Source organism: Heterodontus francisci, chromosome 3 (genome assembly GCF_036365525.1).
Source record: "Heterodontus francisci isolate sHetFra1 chromosome 3, sHetFra1.hap1, whole genome shotgun sequence".
Taxonomy (NCBI): domain Eukaryota; kingdom Metazoa; phylum Chordata; class Chondrichthyes; order Heterodontiformes; family Heterodontidae; genus Heterodontus; species Heterodontus francisci.
This window is the reverse complement of record NC_090373.1, coordinates 59,138,820-59,157,848: the sequence shown is the minus strand read 5'-3', so window position 1 is coordinate 59,157,848 and position 19,029 is coordinate 59,138,820. Positions and strand designations below refer to the sequence as shown.

The window sequence follows — 19,029 nt, the reverse complement described above, 5'->3', positions numbered from 1 at the left end:
AGCAACGCAGGTGGATAAGGTAGTCAAGAAGGCATACGGCATGCTTGCCTTCATCGGTCGGGGCATAGAGTATAAAAATTGGCAAGTCATGCTGCAGCTGTATAGAACCTTAGTTAGGCCGCACTTAGAATATTGCGTGCAATTCTGGTTGCCACACTACCAGAAGGATGTGGAGGCTTTGGCGAGGGTACAGAAGAGGTTTACCAGGATGTTGCCTGGTCTAGAGGGCATTAGCTGTGAGGAGAGGTTGGAAAAACTGTTTTCACTGGAACGACGGAGGTGGAGGGGCGACATGATAGAGGTTTACAAAGTTATGAGTGGCATGGACAGAGTGGATAGTCAGAAGCTTTTTCCCAGGGTGAAAGTCAGTTACTAGGGGACATAGGTTTCAGGTGAGAGGGGCAAAGTTTAGAGGGGATGTGCGAGGCAAGTTCTTTACACAGAGGGTGGTGAGTGCTTGGAACTTGCTGCTGGGGGAAGTGGTGGAAGCAGGTACGATAGCAATGTTTAAGAGGCATCTTGACAATTACATGAATAGGATGCGAATAGAGGGATACAGTCCCTGGAAATGCAGAAGGTTTTAGTTTCGGCAGGCATCAAGATCGGCGCAGGCTTGGAGGGCCGAATGGCCTGTTCCTGTGCTGTATTGTTCTTTGATAGTGTGGGTGATGTAACAGGTGGGTAATACAATTGAATCATGAATTGACAGCACGGGAGGAGGCCATTTGCCCTGTTTTCTGCCAGCTGAAAACTGCTATCTGACCTAATCCCACTTCTGGTTCTTGCTTATAATCTACAAGGGTACAGACCACTTTAAGTGCATATCCAAGTGAAAGAGCTCCTATTTGTATGCCAGAGGAAATCCTGGCCCAGTACCAACTGGGTGAAAATTCATTGTAAAATGGATCTTTCCCCAATTTTTTTTTTTTTAAATCTCTGGATGTTATTGCCTCCCAGATGAAATCTTCTAGATTTGAGCTCCACCCTATAATTCTGCAGAGTACTTTTGCAGCCCGCTTCTCCAGCTTCCCACATCTCTCCCACTTGAATGCAATGCACCTTTTTAAAGTGGAAAAAATTAGAAATGGAAGACATGAGCATTGCTAGCTAAAATGTCAATGATTGTGGAGCAGCATTGTTCTTTACTAATGAGTATTGGAGGGGAAGTGAATGCTTAAGCAGTTGAGGGAGAGATGAGCAGTATTGTGATGGATGAACTGAAAATTCTAAAGTTATTTACAGAGGACATGTGCCAGAACCTAACCAAATGCATGCTCGGATCTTGTAACAGCCCTAGAAATTATATTTGCAGGCGCTATTGAATGTGGATGTTCACTGGAAGACTGGAGAGTGGCCAGTGAGGTGTGCACTTTTCATTAAAAAAAAAAGTTGGATCACTTAATCACAAGCCAGTTAGCTTAACATCATGGTAGGAAAATGTTTGAAGGTAAGGATGACATTACTAGTGCCTAGATGGAGAGAATAGTTGGAAGTAGCCAACATGGATTTCAAAACCTACATTTTTTGAGTAAAGTGGAGGGGCAGATGGAGTGGCTGTAGTGCATGTGGGAGTGAGTGTATTGGAGCAGATCAAGGCATATGGAATTGGAGAAAATAGCAAAATGGAGTTTTAAAGTAACCTGTAGAAGTTGAGGGCAGTTCATGTCCTCTATTCTGTTATGGGCCATTTGTTACTGTACATATTGGTTATTTAGGCATGCTGGAGTAATTAAGATTTTGAAAGGCGTAGTTAATTCTTTTAGGTCAGAAGAAATTGCAAATGGATATTGATGGAGAATGGGCTGAATCACAGAATTGTTCCATTCCCTGCCTTCTCCCCCTGACCCTGCATTTTCTTTTTTACATAACTGTCTCATTCCCTTTTGAATGCTTCAGTTGAACCTGCCTCCACCATGTTCTCGGGCAGTGCATTCCAGACATTAACCATGTGCTGCATGGAAAAAGTTTTTCCTCATTTCACCTTTTGCTTCTCTTAAATACTTTAAATCTGTGCCCTCTTGCTCTTGATCCTTTCATGAGTGGAAACAGTTTCTTCTTTGACTCTGTCCAGACCCCTCATGATTTTGAATACCTCTACGAAATCACCTCCGCCTTCTCCAAGGAAAGCAACCTCCAGTCTACCTTCATAACTGAAATTCCTCATCCCTGGAACCATTCTCGTGGGTCTTTTCTGTACTGTCTCCAATGCCCTCGTGTCTTTCCTGAAGTGCAGTGCCCAGAAATGCATGCAACACTCCAGTTGAGGCCGAATTAGTGTCTTATACAAGTTCAACATAACTTCCTTGCTCTATGCCCATATTAATAAAGCCCAGGATACTGTCTGCTTTATTAACCACACTCAACTGGTCCTGCCATCTTCAATGACTTATGCACATACACATGCAGGTCTCTCTGCTCCTGCACTCCCTTTAGAATTGTACCCTTTATTCTATATTGTCTCTATGTTCTTCCTACCAAAGTGAATCACTTCACATTTCTCTGCATTGAACTTCATCTGCCACCTGTCTGCGCATTCCACCAACTTGTCTATATCCTTTTTTGAAGTTCTCACCATTCACAATGCGTCCAAGTTTTGTATCATCTGCCAACTATGAAATTGTGCCCTGTACACCAAGGTCTAGGTCATTAATATACATCAGGAAAAGCAAGGATCTCCACACTGATCCCTGGGGAACTCTCCTACAAACCTTCCTCCACCCCAAAAAGCATCATTAACCACTACTGTTTCCTGTCACTCAGCCCATTTTGTATCCCTGTTGCTACTGTCCCTTTTATTCCATGAGCTACAAGTTTGCTCAAGTCTGTGGTACTGTATCAAACACCTTTTTTGTAAGTCCATGCACACCACCTAGACTCTGTTACCACCTCAAACTCCACCAAGTTAGTTGAGCATGATTTGCCCTTAGAAATCCATACTGGCTTTCCTTAACACTCATTTGTCCATGTGACTTAATTTTGTGCTGAATAATTTTTTCTAGAACTTTTCCCATTGACTGGCCTGCAGTTGCTGGGCTTATCGTTACACCCTTTTTTGGATAAGGGTGTAATGTTTGCATTTCTCCAGTCCTCTGGCACCATCCCCAAGGCTAAGAACTTAAAAATTATGGCCAGTTCCTCTGCGATTTTTCCACCCTCGCTTCCCTCAGTATCTTTTGGATGCATCTCATCTGGTCCTGGTGCTTATCCACTTAGTACAGACAGCCCATCTAATACTTCATCAATTTTAAACCCCTCTAGTGTCTGACCACCTCTTTCAACATTGTTTGGGTTGCATTTTTCCTTGGTAAAGACAGATGCAAAGTATTCATTTAATACCTCAGCTATGCCCTCTGCCTCCATGTGTAAATTCCCTTTCTGGTCCCTAATTGGCCCTGCTCCTCCTTTTTACTACGCTTTTACTGTCTATATGATGATGGAAAACGTTGGGATTTCCCTTAATGCTAGCTGCCAGTCACTTTTCATGCTCTCTTTGCTTTTTCATTTCTGCTCTGGACTTTCTATCTTCAGCCTGGTTCTGAATAGTATTTTCTACCTGGCATCTGTCATAAGCATACTTTTTTTCTTTTTAATCTTAATCTCTACCTCTTTTGTCATCCAGGGAGCTCTGGATTTGTTTGCCCTACCTTTCCCCTTCAAGGGAACATACCTTGACTGTGCCCGAACTATCCCCTTTTGAAGGTAGCCTGTTCTACTGGTTTTCCTGCCAGCTTTTGACTTCAATTTATTCACCCCAGCTCCACTCTCTTACCTCATTGAAGTTGGCTTTCCCCCAGTTAATTATTCTTACCTTGGATTGCTCTTTATCCTTTTCCATAAGTCAGCCTAAACCTTGTGATACAATAATCACTATCCCCTAAATGCTCTCCCACTGACCCACTTGCCCCACCTCATTCCCAAGCACCAGGTTTAGCAATGCCTCTTCTCTCGTTTAAATAGCAACATACTGCTGTAGAACATTTTCCTGAACACGCTGTAGGAACTCTTGCCCCTCACTACCCTTTACACTATTATCCTAGTCTATATTTGGATAATTAAAGTCCCCCATTATAACTAAACTATAATTTTTGCACCCCTCTAATTTCCTTGCAAATTTGTTCCTCCATATCCTTCCCATTAGCTGGTGAACACCTGAGCAATGTAACCATGCCTTTTTTGTTCCTCAGCTCTAGTCAAATTGATTGTCCTGAACCCCTCTGGGACATCCTTTTTTTTTCTCCAGTACTGCAATACTCCATACTGCCACCCCTTTTCCCCCCCCCCCCCCACCCCCTTTTTTCCCTTTTCTATCTTTCCTGAACACCTTGTATCCAGGAATATTTAACACCCAGTCCTGCTCTCCTTTGAGCCAGGTCTCTGCTATAGCCACAACATATTTCCACTTGGCAATCTGTGCCTGTACCTCACCAGTCTTATTAACCACACTCCATGCATTCACATATGTGCACATTAACCCTGATTTAGACTGTTACTTTCTCCCTTGCTCTCAACCCACCTAATAATTTACTATTCCTACTCTAGTGCTGTCTATCTCTCTCTGTATTCTGTGCACCTTGGTATTCTGCTCTGATACTTGCTCCTGGTTCCCACACCTCTGACAAGTTTACCAGTTTTGCTTCCATCCATCTGAGCTCCCTCTTAGGTTCCCATCCCCCATAAAGTATTAGGTAAGTTGTGCAAGATTGAGGGTAGATTTAATAAGACTTTTCCATTGGTTGAGTGGCCTTGGATAAGAGATTAAATGCAAGGTTTAGACCAGAGTGCAGGAGAAACATAAGGTCCGAAGATGTGGCATTCACTTCGGGTTAGAGGTTGAAGAAATTGTCTAAATTGAAGTTTTGTTGGATAGGTGAATGAAGGAAATGGGTTTGAATCGATGAGAGCTGAGTGGGTAAATGTGAGTAGAGCTATTTGCTTGCATTAAAGGTAAATACCAACAGGCACTGGATGGGCTATTTTTTCTGTGTAATGTCTATGTACTTCTGCCACCACAGTTTCTTCCAACATTCTGCTTGTCACTTGTCCTGAATGGGTCACTGCAGTATTTTTATTTCCAGCCAGAGGATGGGCATCTCACTGTCCTGATCTTCAATTGGCTTTGTCAGGCTAGTTCATTAACAGAGCACAATGAATGTACTGAGTTACTGACCTTTTTTTTTTTTCATGCTGTAACTAACAAAGAATTTAGAACTGATCGTGGTTAGCTGCTTCAAATATGACCCACACTGAAGTCCAGTTCTGCATGTGGGGAGACAAGTATATTCCCACTGGGTGTTGGTGTGGCTTGTGCTATGGAACAGCACTACAAGAGATGTTTGGAGTGTTGGTGCCTGATAGCATGCTACTTAGTTTTTCTGCAAGTGATCCACATGCTCCATCCATAATGGAGAGGTGGTGGAGGGGAGAGAAGGAGACTGGCTGATTAATCCATTGGTAAATGTTTCTGATGCTGTAAATTTATCCCACAGCCAGGAAACTTTTTAAGCAAGTTTTCTGATCTGCAGTTTTGAATCCATTGGTGTAAAGGAAGACCTGAATGAATTTGTGCAGAAAGATGCTGCTTCTGATTGGGCTGCAGTTGGCCTGTTTCCATGTGTCTAAAGTTGCAAAATTCAGCCCAAATTGTCCATGCCACTGACTTTCCACATGACTAAATGAACAAGGGGCTAAAGAAATGTCAGCTGAGCCAACAGTGGTACAAAGCTCTTCAATCTTGCTTCATTCAAAGCTAATTTCTGTAATAAAATTGGAAGCTTGTGGATCAGTATGCTGTTGGCCACAATCTATTTAACAAAGTGTTTGGATTTTGTATTATGTAATTTAGATCAAGGTTTGATCATTACTCTAGATATTTTGTTTTTATGGTATCCTGAACAGTGTTCATGTAATGTTTTACTGTTTCATCAATTGAAATTATTGAATAGTTCCAAATCATCAATTTGAGGGTTAAACTGTACTGTAGCAGTCTTGAATTTGGTTAACTTGGAAATTGTACCTGAGATTTTTCAGCCTTTCTATAAAGTTTTCTGTATAGTCACTTTGACTAAAGTTATATGCTTAAATATGTTAGTCAATATTCTTAGTATTTCAATTTTCAGTTGTACCTGTTTTGGGTGTGTACTCTGAATTTGGAAATTTACTTCCCACTTGAACATTTGCTAGAAACTTGATACTTCTGGGGCAGTCTAGATGTAACTGGGGAGTGGTTCTGTTAAGTTGCCCAGTTGTGAAGCTCTTGACTTGAGACAAGCTTTTGAGGTTTTTTTTTTGCGTAGTGGGGAGAATACTGACAGCTCCTTGGCTGCCATGCCAAATCTGCTATCAGAGGACCTGGATAGTATTTGGAAGTGGTCTTGCATCTAAGATGTTAAATTTGTCTTTGGTAGGGTATTAAGGAGGCCACAAACAGCTTGAATAATCTAAATGGAGGTAGTGCAAAGGGGTCAAGGAGTACATATACACAAATAACAAAGTAGCAACACAAATTAACAGTCAGTGCAAATCAACTGCAGGTCATTTCCAAAAGAAATGTGGTGAGGATGTGGAACTTTGAAACATAGAAACATAAATAGGAGCAGGAGTAGGCTATTTGGCCCTTTTTGGGCTTGTTCCACTAATCAAAAAAGATGGCTGATTGCCTAATTCAGTACCCTGTTCCTGCTTCCTCCCCATGTCCCTTGACCCCTTTAGCATTAATAAATATATCAATCTCCTTCTTGAATATATTTAATGACTTGGCCTCCACTGCCTTCTGCTGTAGAGAATTCCACAGGTTCACCACCCTCATGAGAAATTTCTCCTCATAACTTCTAAATGGTGTGACCTCTGGTTCTGGACTCCTCAGCCATCAGGAACATCCTCCCTTCATCTAGCCTGTCTAGTCCTGTTAGAATTTTATAATTTGAATGGTTGAGAATAACATGGATGCATTTTAAGGGCAAAGGATAGGATATGCTGGTAGGGTGAAACAAAGCCAGTTGGGAGGAGGTTTGTGTGGAGCATTAGTACCTGCATGGATCAGTTGGGCTGAATGGCCTGTGCTGTAAAATGTAAGTTCAACTTGTATAAAACCTTAAAACCACACTGTTCTGTCCATATTGCAAGAAGGATATGAGCACACAGATTTAAAAGGATGATGCTCGTCCTGAAGGTACAAATCCAGAAAGATTGAACAGGATGGGCCTCTTCTCTAGTAAACTAGACTTGGTTATCTTTCAAATTATGGAAGTTTAGATAAGGCAGTTGTGAAGAGGTCATTTCCACTTGTGGAGGAATCTAAATCAAGGGTCCAGAAATGAGTCAACAATTCCAGCAGGGATTTTAGGTGAAACTTTCTCAGTGAGAATGTGGAACTCTCTACTGCATGGAGTAGTTCTGTGAATAGCTAGATAAGAATGAGAAAGGAATAGAAGGATGCATTGGGTGAGATGGAAAATGTGGAAGGATATGCATGTGGAGTATAAACACTGGCATGAGCCTGTTTGGTCAAATAGCCTGTTTTTATGCTGCAAAATTCAGTGTCACTGACTAAAAGGAAAGACAACCTGATTACAAACCGAGCAGAATGTAGAGTTTTTTTTAATGCGGTCCACATCCAAATCTTGTCCATCATCATGAGGTGTTGGCGTAGTGGTAATGTCACTGGACTAGTAATCCAGAGCCCAGGCTAATGCTCTGGGGGCATGGATTCGCATCCCATGGATCCCACCAGAGCAGATGATGAAATTTGAATTCTAATCAATCTGGAATTAAAAGCGAGTTTAATGACCATGAAACCACTGTCTATTTTTGTACAACCCCATCTGGTTCACTAATTCCCTTTTGGGGAAGGAAATCTGCTGTCCTTGCCTGGTCTGGCCTACATGTGACTCCAGACCCACCACAATGTGGTTGACTCTTAAATGCTCTCTGAAATGGCTGAGCAAAGCACTCTGTTCAAGGGCAATTAGGGACGGGCAATAAATGCTGGCTTAATCAGCAATGCCCACTCCCCACAAAAACAAATAAGAACTGATGGTGCCTGACTTGCTGAGTTTTATCAGCAATTTTTATTGAATATGGTCAGAATAGATCTTGTGTTTTTGCTGAAACAATACAGTCATAAGGTCAGGCCATACCTTGACTAGTTCAGTTCTGGTAAGTGCAACCAAAGAGGTAACTGCCGGTGGTGGCTTAGAGGCCCATGAGTGATTACTTTGTATTGATCAGCAATATTCAGTTATAAGGATACACTAGAGAAAATTGACAAGGATGGGATCCTGTTGGATTCTGAGTCAGTACTTGGACCATGCCTACTGTATTAAGCAATTTAACTGAAATCATGTTTGGATTTCATAGCATGAATTGCTTTTTTGTTTACTTCTGCAACCCTACCAGTTTGCAGCAATTTAGTGTGTTTGCAAATATATTGCAATGGAACATTTTCACTTTGTACCAATTTTACACTAAAATAAATACAGCCTAATCTGGTATCTGCAGGTCTCCCTTCTCTAAGCAGTCGCAATGTTTACTTGGGCCAGTTTACATTAGCATTGGTACAAGGCACAAATTACTTTGCCAGTACCAAACTTGTACTATAAATGCATTCTTGGACATTAAGGTGCGAACCAGTAGTTCATTCTTTTTGTGCAATGGGTTAAATGGCAGTTTTCATGTGATCTCATTTAGATTTCACAAATGTCTGTCCACTTCTAAATTGGCTAATTGCACCCTTGACTCTAATTTGATTTTCCATATATATCTACTTGTGCTGAAAATAAGGAGTACTAACCTTTAGTCTGCTCCCCATTAGCAGTTTATTTTTGCACACAAGGATTGCATTTTCTAGTAATTTGAATTAAGTAACTTTAATGAAAACATTTCACCTTGTGCTCATGGAGGGGGGAGCAAAGTCTTGATTCAAATCTATTAATTCAGTGTTGAATAAAGTGAAATATATACTGCTTTTTTCCCACCTATTGACTGAAAAGCCCAATCCCTGTCAACCACTCTACCTCTGCAGTGTGATTTTTCACTGCTAGCCTTGTACTCTTGGCACTGAATGTGTTCTCTAGACCTGTCCCTTTTAAACTCTGGTTCATTCTCACTCAACCATGGCATCATCAGTAGGGTCACCAACCATGTCTTTGTATTTCTTCAATCCTCCAACTACATTTTTCAGAAATGTGTATTTGCACCCATAATTGTTTAAACCCTATGTTCCACTCTCCTAACTCTCCCAAAAACACTTGGAGCTTCAAGTTCAAGGGCACAAACCTGCTTTAGATGGGACTTGGCTGGCTTATTGGTTTAGTGCAGATACAGTTGAACTGTTTCAAGCCTTTTCATCCTCAGTATAAGGAGCTCATGGAACTCATTTGCCAAAAAATCTAGTCAGTTGCTTCTCTTTCCCTGCATGCTGGTGAAGAGGGGGAAGGAATCAAGAACCTTCTTCCCATATGTAAACTGAAGTAGAGAAGAAGTCTTTCCTTGTGCTGTTGCCAATATGAGCTGTCTGCACCTTGAGCATTGGTTTATGATGGAGTGATCAGTTAATTTTGGGTGGCACAAGATTTGAAGTATTTCAGTAATTTCTTAATGGTCTGATTTTTGTAATGGCATCTTGCAATTGGACAAAATACTTCAACTACCCAAAAGTATTAAGTTGAACCTTTTTGGGGTTGGCTGCCTCTGCTATTCTGCCTTAACTGTTCAATATCCCAGTTACACAATGAGAAGGTAGATTTGCTTCACAGATTCCCTTCAATTAAGTTGAAACTGAAATAAAACTCCTGTGCTGGTGCTTTATTAAGCAATTAACTCCATGTATAACAAAAAATGGCATCCATTGTGCTCAGTATATTTCTAGGACACCACTATAATTTGTGAATTGAAAAATGATTTTTTTGGGGGGGGGGGGTTTTGATGTCTTTATATATAAATATAGCTGAAAATTGTGGGATGATTTTTTTTCTAATGCTGCCAGCAATCCAGTTTGTACTTTCCAAAAAAATTTCTTGTCTGCCTGGGTCTTGTTCTGTCACCCTCTTCTGAGGGTTTTCAACTTGTGTACTGTAATTAGGCTATACTTTCTGGCCCAAGTTCTATAGTCATAAATGTTATATGGACCAAAAATACTTCCTGATTGTCATTTTGAAAGATTAACATTCATTCAGATGGAAAATAGCTGAATATTACATAAACCTGGCACCACTTCACCATTATATCCTCTTAAGGCCTGCATCTAATAAATATGTGCATGCACCAACATGGAAGCTGTCCATTCTACTGAGATTATGTGCACTTGATGTGTCTCGGCACTTGCTGTCCAGTAACACTTGTCATACCTGTCTTGTGCTTTGTCAGCAACTTACCTATTTGGCTTGCTTGCATCTGGGCTTGAAGGTAGGTGCAGTTGGTTGCTTAATGAGACTTCCCAGTTGCATCAAGATAAGTGGGGTTTTTTTTTTAAGTGCTATCCACTTTTTTGTTTCAGGGTACAGGCTTGATTTCTGCTATTTGCTGTTTTTGGTTTGCAGCACCTTCAGCGTGTTCATAGAGAGTATGACCTGACCTTAAAGTCCCTTTCCATACTGGTGCTTATTAACAATGCCTGGAGATTGGCATCTATATGCTTACATTTTTTGTTCTGGTGGCAGTCATAGGCTCAAACTAGGTTTTGTGGTCTTGCCAGGATAAATGAGATTTGCGTGTAGGGAACTTGATTGGCACTAATTCAAAGTGACAGTTTTGGTCAAATGCGTTTTTAATGATGGATGAGACAGTACTGAGTGACACAGTATGGCTGGTCATATTGGGGACAAGTGGGGGTGGTGTGGGTGTGTATGTGCCAGAGTTTTCTTGTAGGTTGGAGTTTGAAGGTTTTTATTTTTATTTCATGCATTGTTGGTAAGGCCAGCATTTGTTGCCCATCCCTAATTCACCTTGGTGAGCTGCTGCCTTGAACTGCAGATGCTCCCACAGTGCTGTTAAGAGGCAGTTCCTGGATTTTGATCCAGTGACAGTGAAGGAATGGCAATATTTCAAAGTTGGTATGATGCATGACCTGGAGGGGAACTTGCTGTTCCCATGTGTATGCTGCTCTTGTCCTTTTAGGTGGTAGAGGTTGCAGGTTTGGAAGATGCTGTCCAAAGAGCCTTGGCAAATTGCTGCAATGTATCTTGCAGCTGGTACACACTGCTGCAACTGTGCATTGGTGGTGGATGGGGTGCTGATCAAGTGGGCTGCTTTGTCCTAGATGGTGTCAAGCTTCTTAACTGTTGGAGCTGCAGCCATCTAGGCAAGTGGAGAGTGATCACTCCTGACTTCTGCCTTGTAGATGGTGGACAGGCTTTGGGGAGTCAGGAGGTAGGTTACTCGCCAAGTCCTAGCCGCTGACTTCTTTTAGCCACTATTTGACTAGAAACTGAACTGGAATTGTCAATGGTAACACCAAGATGGTAATGGGGGATTCACCAATGGTAATGTCATTTTGTTGAATGTCAAGGGGGCATGGTTAGATTATCTCATTTTGAGATAGTCATTGCCTGCCACTTGTGGCATGAATGTTACTTGCCCCTTTATCAGCCCAAGCTTGGATGTTGTCCAGATCTTGCTGCATCTAGACAGACTTTGTTTGTTTCAGTATCTGAGGAGTTGCAAATGGTACTGAACATCATACAATCATCAGTGAACATCCCCACTTCTGATCCTTTTTATGGAGGGAAGGTCATTTGAAGCAGCTTAAGATGTTTGGCCTAAGACACTACCCTGAGCAAATCCTGCATCAATGTCCTGGAGCTGAGATTGGCCTCCAACTATCAACCATCTTTCCTTGCACTTGGGTATGATTGCCAACCAGTGGAGAGATGCAAATGCCCCCCTGATTCTGACTTCAACTTGACCAAATGTGGCATCAAGGAGCCCTAGCCAAATGCTGCCTCTATCCAGTGCAGTCACACTCCTCCCCTGTTGATTTCAGCTCTTTGGACTAAGGCTATAATAAAGTCAAGAGCAGAGTGGCCCTGGTGGAACCCAAACTGAACATTGGAGAGCAGATTATTGCTGAGTAAATGGCACTTGCCAGCACTCAACACCTTCCATCACCTTTTTTGCTGATTGAGTAGACTGGGGCAGTAATTGGCCAGATTAGATTTGTCTTTTGTTTAGTGTGGCTAGGACATAGCTGGGCAATTTTCCACATTGTCTGGTAGGTGCCAGCGTTGCAACTGTACTGGAACAGCTTGGCTCGGGATGTGGCTAGTTCTGTAGCACAAGTCTTCAATACTATAGCTGGGGTGTTGTTAGGATCCAAAGCTTTCAGCTGTTATCCCATCACATGGAGTGATTGGTAGATAAAGATTGGCCTCTGTGATGCTGGGGATCTTGGGAGGAGGCAGAAATGGATCATCCACTCACCACTTCTGGCTGAAAATGGTTGTGAATGCTTCAGCCTTTTTGCATACTATGCTGGGCTCCCCTGTCATTGAAGATGGGGATATTTGTGGATCTGCCTCCTCCAGTTGTCTAATTGTCCACTACTGTTGTGGCAGGACTGCAGTGACCTTTGATCAGAACTAGTAAAAATTAGAAATGTAATCTGTTTAAAACATAAGTGGAGGTGGGGCAAGAGATAACAAAAGGGAAGGTGTCCCAACAGCACTATTGTGCTTTTATTACAATGGAGGGTATCCTCTGAAGCCAGGACTTTGTTTTCACAAGGATTGTACAATGTCACTCCTACCAATACTGTCATGGACAGATGCATCTCCAGCAGGTACATTGAGGACAAGGTCTAGGAGGTTTCCCTCTTGGTTTCCTCACCACCTGCCACAGGCCCACTCTGGCAAATATATCCTTCAGGACTGTGCCCATGCAGTCAGTAGTGGTGCTACCACACCACTCTTGCTGATGAACATTGAAGTCTCCCATCCAGAGTATATTCTGTGCCCTTGACACTCTCAGTACTTCCAAGTGGTGGTCAACATGGAGTACTGATACATCAGCTGAGTGAGGGCAGTAGGTAATCCGGTTTCTTTACCCAATTGATCTGATGTCATGAGACCGCATGACAGTACAGTCAATGTTGTGGACTCCTAGGGCAGCTCCCTCCTGACTGTATACTTACTGTGCCACCACCTCTGGCAGGTCTGTCCTGCCAGTGGGACAAGACCCAACCAGGAATGGTGGTGGTGTCTGGCACATATGAACACTATTTAGGAGCAGGCCCTTCACGCCTGCTCCACCATTCAATAAGTTAATGGCTGAACAGATTACTCCACATTTCCACCTAGCCCAATAACCTTCTGCCCCCTTGCTTATCAAGAATCTATCTACCTCTGCTGTAAAAATATTCTGACTCTGCTTGCATTCAATGTAAGCAATGTTTAAGTATGACTGAGGTATGAGGCAATGTATGTCAGTTGGATGGTGATGGGCTAGTGAGACTTGGGGGTGCAATGAAACTTGGTCAGGCAGCTGAGTCCATGACTGAACCATTTTTATTTATTTTGTTATGCAGCAACATGGCACATTTTTCTACATTTTAAAGGTGCTGTGTTGATGCATGTGGAGGTTAAGGATGGATCACCAGCTGCTACAAGTAATTCATAATCAGCTGATCGTCTCTGGCTATAATTGTAAGGAAAAGTAGAACCTGAGTAGTTCAATGGAATTGCATAACAGCATCATTGGAAGAGGATGTATGAGCAAAAACTATACCTTTTTTTTTATAGCCCTTTTAACCAAGTGGAGAGAGTAATGAGACTACATGGTAAATTTCAATTTATTTTTCTTTCTGCTGTCCTATGTCTGCAAAAGAAAATGGTCCTATTTCAATGAAGATGGATGTCTATTTTGTGGAGAGGGGCCAAGAGATGGGGCTTTCTGTTTTGAAAGATGGTTGGGGTTGAGGAGAGTGGCATGTTGACTTCAAGAAAACTCAAGTGACAGGCCCAAGTGGCACAATTGGTTTTGGTGGGATGAATACAAATTATGAAAGTCAGTGGAGCTGACCGATGGAAATGGGTGAGGCTATAAAGGAATTTAAATGAGTTTTGCATACTAACATATGAATTGGGGGTAGGAGTAGGCCACTCAGCCTCGAGTCTGCACTGCCAGTCAAGATCATGACTGATCTGATTGTAACTGACTTTACATTCCTGTCAACCCCCAATAACCTCTTCAGTCTCTTGCTTATCAAGAGTCTATCTACTTCTGCCTTAAAAATATTTAGACTTTGCTTCCACTGCCTTTTGAAGAGGGTTCCAAAGAGTCATGACCCTCAAATTGCTCATCTCTTACATGGGTGATCCCTAGTTCCAGATTCTCCAAGGAGAGAATCCATTCCACATCCACCCTGTCAAGACCCCTCAGGATCTTGTTTCAATCAAGTCACTTCTTGCTCTTCTAAACTCCAGTGGATATTAGAAATATTTGCTAGTTCTGAAGAAGGGTCACTGACCCGAAACGTTAACTCTGCTTCTCTTTCCACAGATGCTGCCAGACCTGCTGAGTGGTTCCAGCATTTCTTGTTTTTATTTCAGATTTCTAGCATCTGCAGTATTTTGCTTTTTATTATATTATTGATTAGTACATTTGTCTCAAATTTAAGTTCAGGTACTGCCTAATCATATTACTAGTGTTACAGGTGGGAACTGATGGGGATGATTTCCACTTTTCACCTCAGCTGATCCATTAGAATTGTGTTTAACCCTCAAGTGGTTTACTGTCAGTAAAGATGTGGCAGCTTTTCTTGTAGTTTTTAAAACAGGTTATACAATACCTGAATATTTGAAACCACACTATTCATACAATATAGCATGCATTTAGGTTTGAGTTCATTGTGAAACCTTGCTTTCTTCCCCAGGAGGAAGATTTTAGCTGCAGGCCTTTTTTTTTTTTCCCTGTCTTGGTTTTCAGATTTTAGAAAGTTTCAGGTGGACAGTTGCTTTGCAGACTTTGGTTAAATCAGTCACAGCTCAATGGCAGAAATTTTGTTGCAATTTCTATGGCAGGGACTTTCAAGGTCCCTTTTCATCTGACTCTAGGTAGTTCAAAGATGGTATTATGTCAGAATCCTTCTTACTGGGATGGGTCTGTACCTTCTGGCTTTTTCACAGAAAATGTCTCATTACAAACTCCTTAACAGAGACTCTGACTCTCGTTTCTCCTTTATTTTTCCATAAAAGTTGTTTGTGGCATTGTTAAACAATGGGTTTGGATTTTGCTCATTGCTGTGCCATCCTGATGAGGTGGCTTTTCAAACCATTCATGCTGAATTTGAGTCTAGAGTCTCCATGTTTGCTTAGTCATTGTTAGCCCAACTTGTTGGAGAGGTAACCATTAACATTGGACCATAAAACATAGAAAATAGGAGTAGGCCATTTGGCCCTCGAGCCTGCTCCGCCATTCATTATGATCGTGGCTGATCATTCAACTCAGTAGCCTGTTCTGGCTTTTGCCCCATACCCTTTGATCCCTTTAGGCCTAAGCTATATCTAATGCATTTTTTTTTTTTGGGGAAAACATTCAATGTTTTGGCCTCAACTGCTTTCTGTGGTAGCAAATTCCACAGGCTCACCACACCAGGTGAAGAAATTTCTCATCTCAGTCCTGCAAGGTTTACCCTGTATCCTTGGACTATGGCCCCTGGTTCTGGACTCTCCCACCATCGGGAACAGCCTTCCTGCATCTACCCTGTCAAATCCTGTTAGAATTTTATTTAATAGGTTTCTATCAGATCTCCCACCCCCCCTCACTCTTCTGAATTCCAGCGAATATAATCCTAACTGACTCAATCTCTCCTCATACGTCAGTCGCACCATCCCAGGAATCAGTCTGGTAAACCTTTGCTGGACTCCCTCTCCCTGAGGAAGGATGTTCTTGCTATAACCAGACCAAAACTGAACACTATTCCGGGTGTGGCCTCACCAAGGCCCTGTATAATTGCAGCAAGACATCCCTGCTTCTGTACTTGAATCCTCTCGCTATGAAGGCCAACATACCATTTGCCTTTTACTGCCTGTTGCACCTGCATGTTTACCTTCAGCAACTGGTGTACGAGAACACCCAGGTCTCGCTGCATACTCCCCTCTCTATTTCTAGCCGTTCAGATAATCTGCCTTCCTGTTTTTGCTACCAAAGTGGATAACCTCACATTTATCCACATTATACTGCATCTGCCATGCATTAGCCCACTCACTCAAATTGTCCAAATCACCCCTGAAGCCTCTCTGCATCCTCCTCACAACTTGCTGTTCCACCCAGTTTTATCATCTGCGAATTTGGAGATATTGCATCTAAATCATTAATATATATTGTGAATAGCTGGGGGTCCTAGCACTGATCCCTGCAGTACTGCATTAGTCACTGCCTGCCATTTGGAAAAAGACCATTTATCCTACTTTCTTTTTCCCGGCAGCCAATTTTCTATCCATCGCAATACACTTGCCCCCCCCCCCCCCCCCCCCAAAAATCCCATGCTAATCTCTTATGTGGGACTTTGTCAAAAGTCCAAATAAACCACATGCACTGGCTCCCCCTCATCAACTCTGGTAGTTACATCCTTGCATTACATTTCTAATGTTTTCTTCAACACCTGACCAGACAAACAATTGGTTCAGGCTTCCAGCAGTTACCATTGAGTTCAATTCATTAGTTCACTTTGTAGTTCATAATTTTACCTTGCGCAAGTGCAACAAGCAATAATATATTTTGTGCAAAAGTTTATTTTGCCTGAAGTCCATATGTCCAAGGTTTTTGTACTGTGGACAGAATTTCATGATGTCCTGCTAATTTGAGATGCTGTTTACTCTGTTTTGGTTTGTCATTTTGTGGCAGAATAGAAATGTTGTAATTTTAGTTATTTCAGCTAAGTAAACTGAATAACGAGAGAACTTGACTAGGTTCAATGCTTTCTTGCTCCTCCTTATTCCACCCTCAACTGTATGTAAACTGATAGGTAAGACTGCAATGTGTAAGTTGTGGCAATTCAGTACTTCTGAAATCAGCTCTTGCTTTGCAGTTAACACTTAACTTGCTAGAGGGTGATGTTTGTTTTTGTTTTCTCTAGAGATTATTGGATGGTCACTTAATTCCCAAAGCTTCCAATCCAGAAAGCAAGGTCTTCTACCTGAAAATGAAAGGAGATTACTTTCGGTACCTTGCTGAAGTTGCTTCTGGAGATGACCGAACACGTATGTAAATATTTTCGTTCCAGCAGCAAACCTAAAAGTGGCTACTTGAGGAAATTAAGGATGGTGTCAGATTGAAAGAGCATAAATTCTGCAATAATTAGTGGTAGGTAGAAGATTGGACAGAATTTTTTTAAACCAGAATGACAGGAAAAATGAGGGAGAAATTGGGTTATGAGAAAGCTACATAGAAATATAAAAATGGATGGTAATTTCTACAAGTCTTTTTAGAAAGGAAAAGAGTAACTGAAGTGAGTGGTGATCCTCTGGAGAGTCTGGGGAATTAATAGGGAAATGGTGGCAGTTTTGAACAGATTTTTCTGTCTTCACTGTAGAAGCCACAAATAACATCCCAGAAATACTTGTAAATTGTGAGGTGACCGGGCAGGAGGAACTTGATTAGATTCAGCAGGGAAAGGGTACTGAGAACTTCGAACGAAAAGGTGACAAATCCCCACGACCTGATGGCCTGCATTCTAGGGTCTTAGAAATGGCTGCTGAGATACATTGTTTGTAATTTTCCAAAATGCCCTAATTCTGGAATGGTCCCATTAGATTGGCTGTTTTCCAATGTAACTCTATTCAAGCAAGGAGGGAGACCAAACTGGAAACTACAAACTATTTTTATTTATTTAGAGATACAGCACTGAAACAGGCCCTTCGGCCCACCGAGTCTGTGCCAACCAACAACCACCCATTTATACTAGCCCTACACTATCCCCCCCCATATTTTCTACCATATCCCCAACATTCTCCTACCACCTACCTACACTAGGGGCAATTTACAATGGCCAATTTACCTATCAACCTGCAAGTCGTCTTGAGGTGGGAGGAAACCGGAGCACCCGGCGGAAACCCACGCAGACACTGGGAGAACTTGCAAACTCTGCACAGGCAGTACCCAGAATCTAACCCGGGTTGCTGGAGCTGTGAGGCTGCGGTGCCATCCACTGTGCCGCCTATTAGTTAACTGTAATCTCATGGGGAAAATGCTAGAATCTATTACTAAGGAGGTTATAGCAGGGCATGTAGAAACTCCATACAATCAGTCAATATGGTTTTGTGAAAGGAAAATAGTCTTTGACTAATTTTAGAGTTCTTTAAGGAAGTAACAAACAAGGTGGATAAAGGGCAACCTGGTACTTGTGGTGTACTTTCCTTTCCAAAAGGCATTTGAGGTGCAATGTCAAAGTTTACTACACAAAAGAGCTCATGGTGTAGGGAGTAACATTAGCATGGATAGAGAATTGGTTAGCTCACAGGAAGCAAAGTAGGGATAAATGGGGCATTTCAGGTTGGCAAACTGTAACTAGTGGAGTGCCATAGGGATTAATGCTGAGGCCTCAACTATTTTTACAGTCTATCAGTGACTTGGATAAAGGGGCCAAATTTAGCTACCATACAAAGATAGGTAGAAGAGTAAGTTTGTGATGAGGACTAAGTCTGCAAAGGGATCTCGATGGGTTCTGAGTGGGCCAAAAAATTGGAAGATGGAGTATTATGTGGGGAAAATGTGAACTTGTCCACTTTAGCAGGAAGAATAGAAAATCAGTACATTTAAATGGAGAGATTGCAGAACTCTGCAGTATAGTGGGATCTGGGTGTCCTGGTAGATGAAGCATATTAGTATGCAGATACAGCAAGTAATTAAGGCAAATGGAATGTTGGCCTGTATTGCTGGGGAATGAATATAAAGTAGGAAAGTTTTGCTACAATTGTATAGGGTGTTGGTGAGACCACATCTGGATCTTGGGCTATAATTGTATTCTAAGCAGTTCAGAGAAAGTTCACTCATCTGATTTCGGGGATGAAGGGGTTATCTTGAGGAAAGGTTGGGTCT

General features: G+C 41.9%; 1 protein-coding gene across 1 annotated transcript in view; it reads left to right on the top strand.

The window, feature by feature from the left end:
* The window catches only part of LOC137356741 (14-3-3 protein theta-like), a 33,896-nt gene that overhangs the window by 6,888 nt on the left and 7,979 nt on the right, over nucleotides 1-19,029 (top strand). The window contains exon 3 of the mRNA XM_068022475.1: nucleotides 17,069-17,192. Coding sequence (XP_067878576.1) covers nucleotides 17,069-17,192 — 124 coding nt within the window. The remainder of the gene's footprint in view (nucleotides 1-17,068; nucleotides 17,193-19,029) is intronic.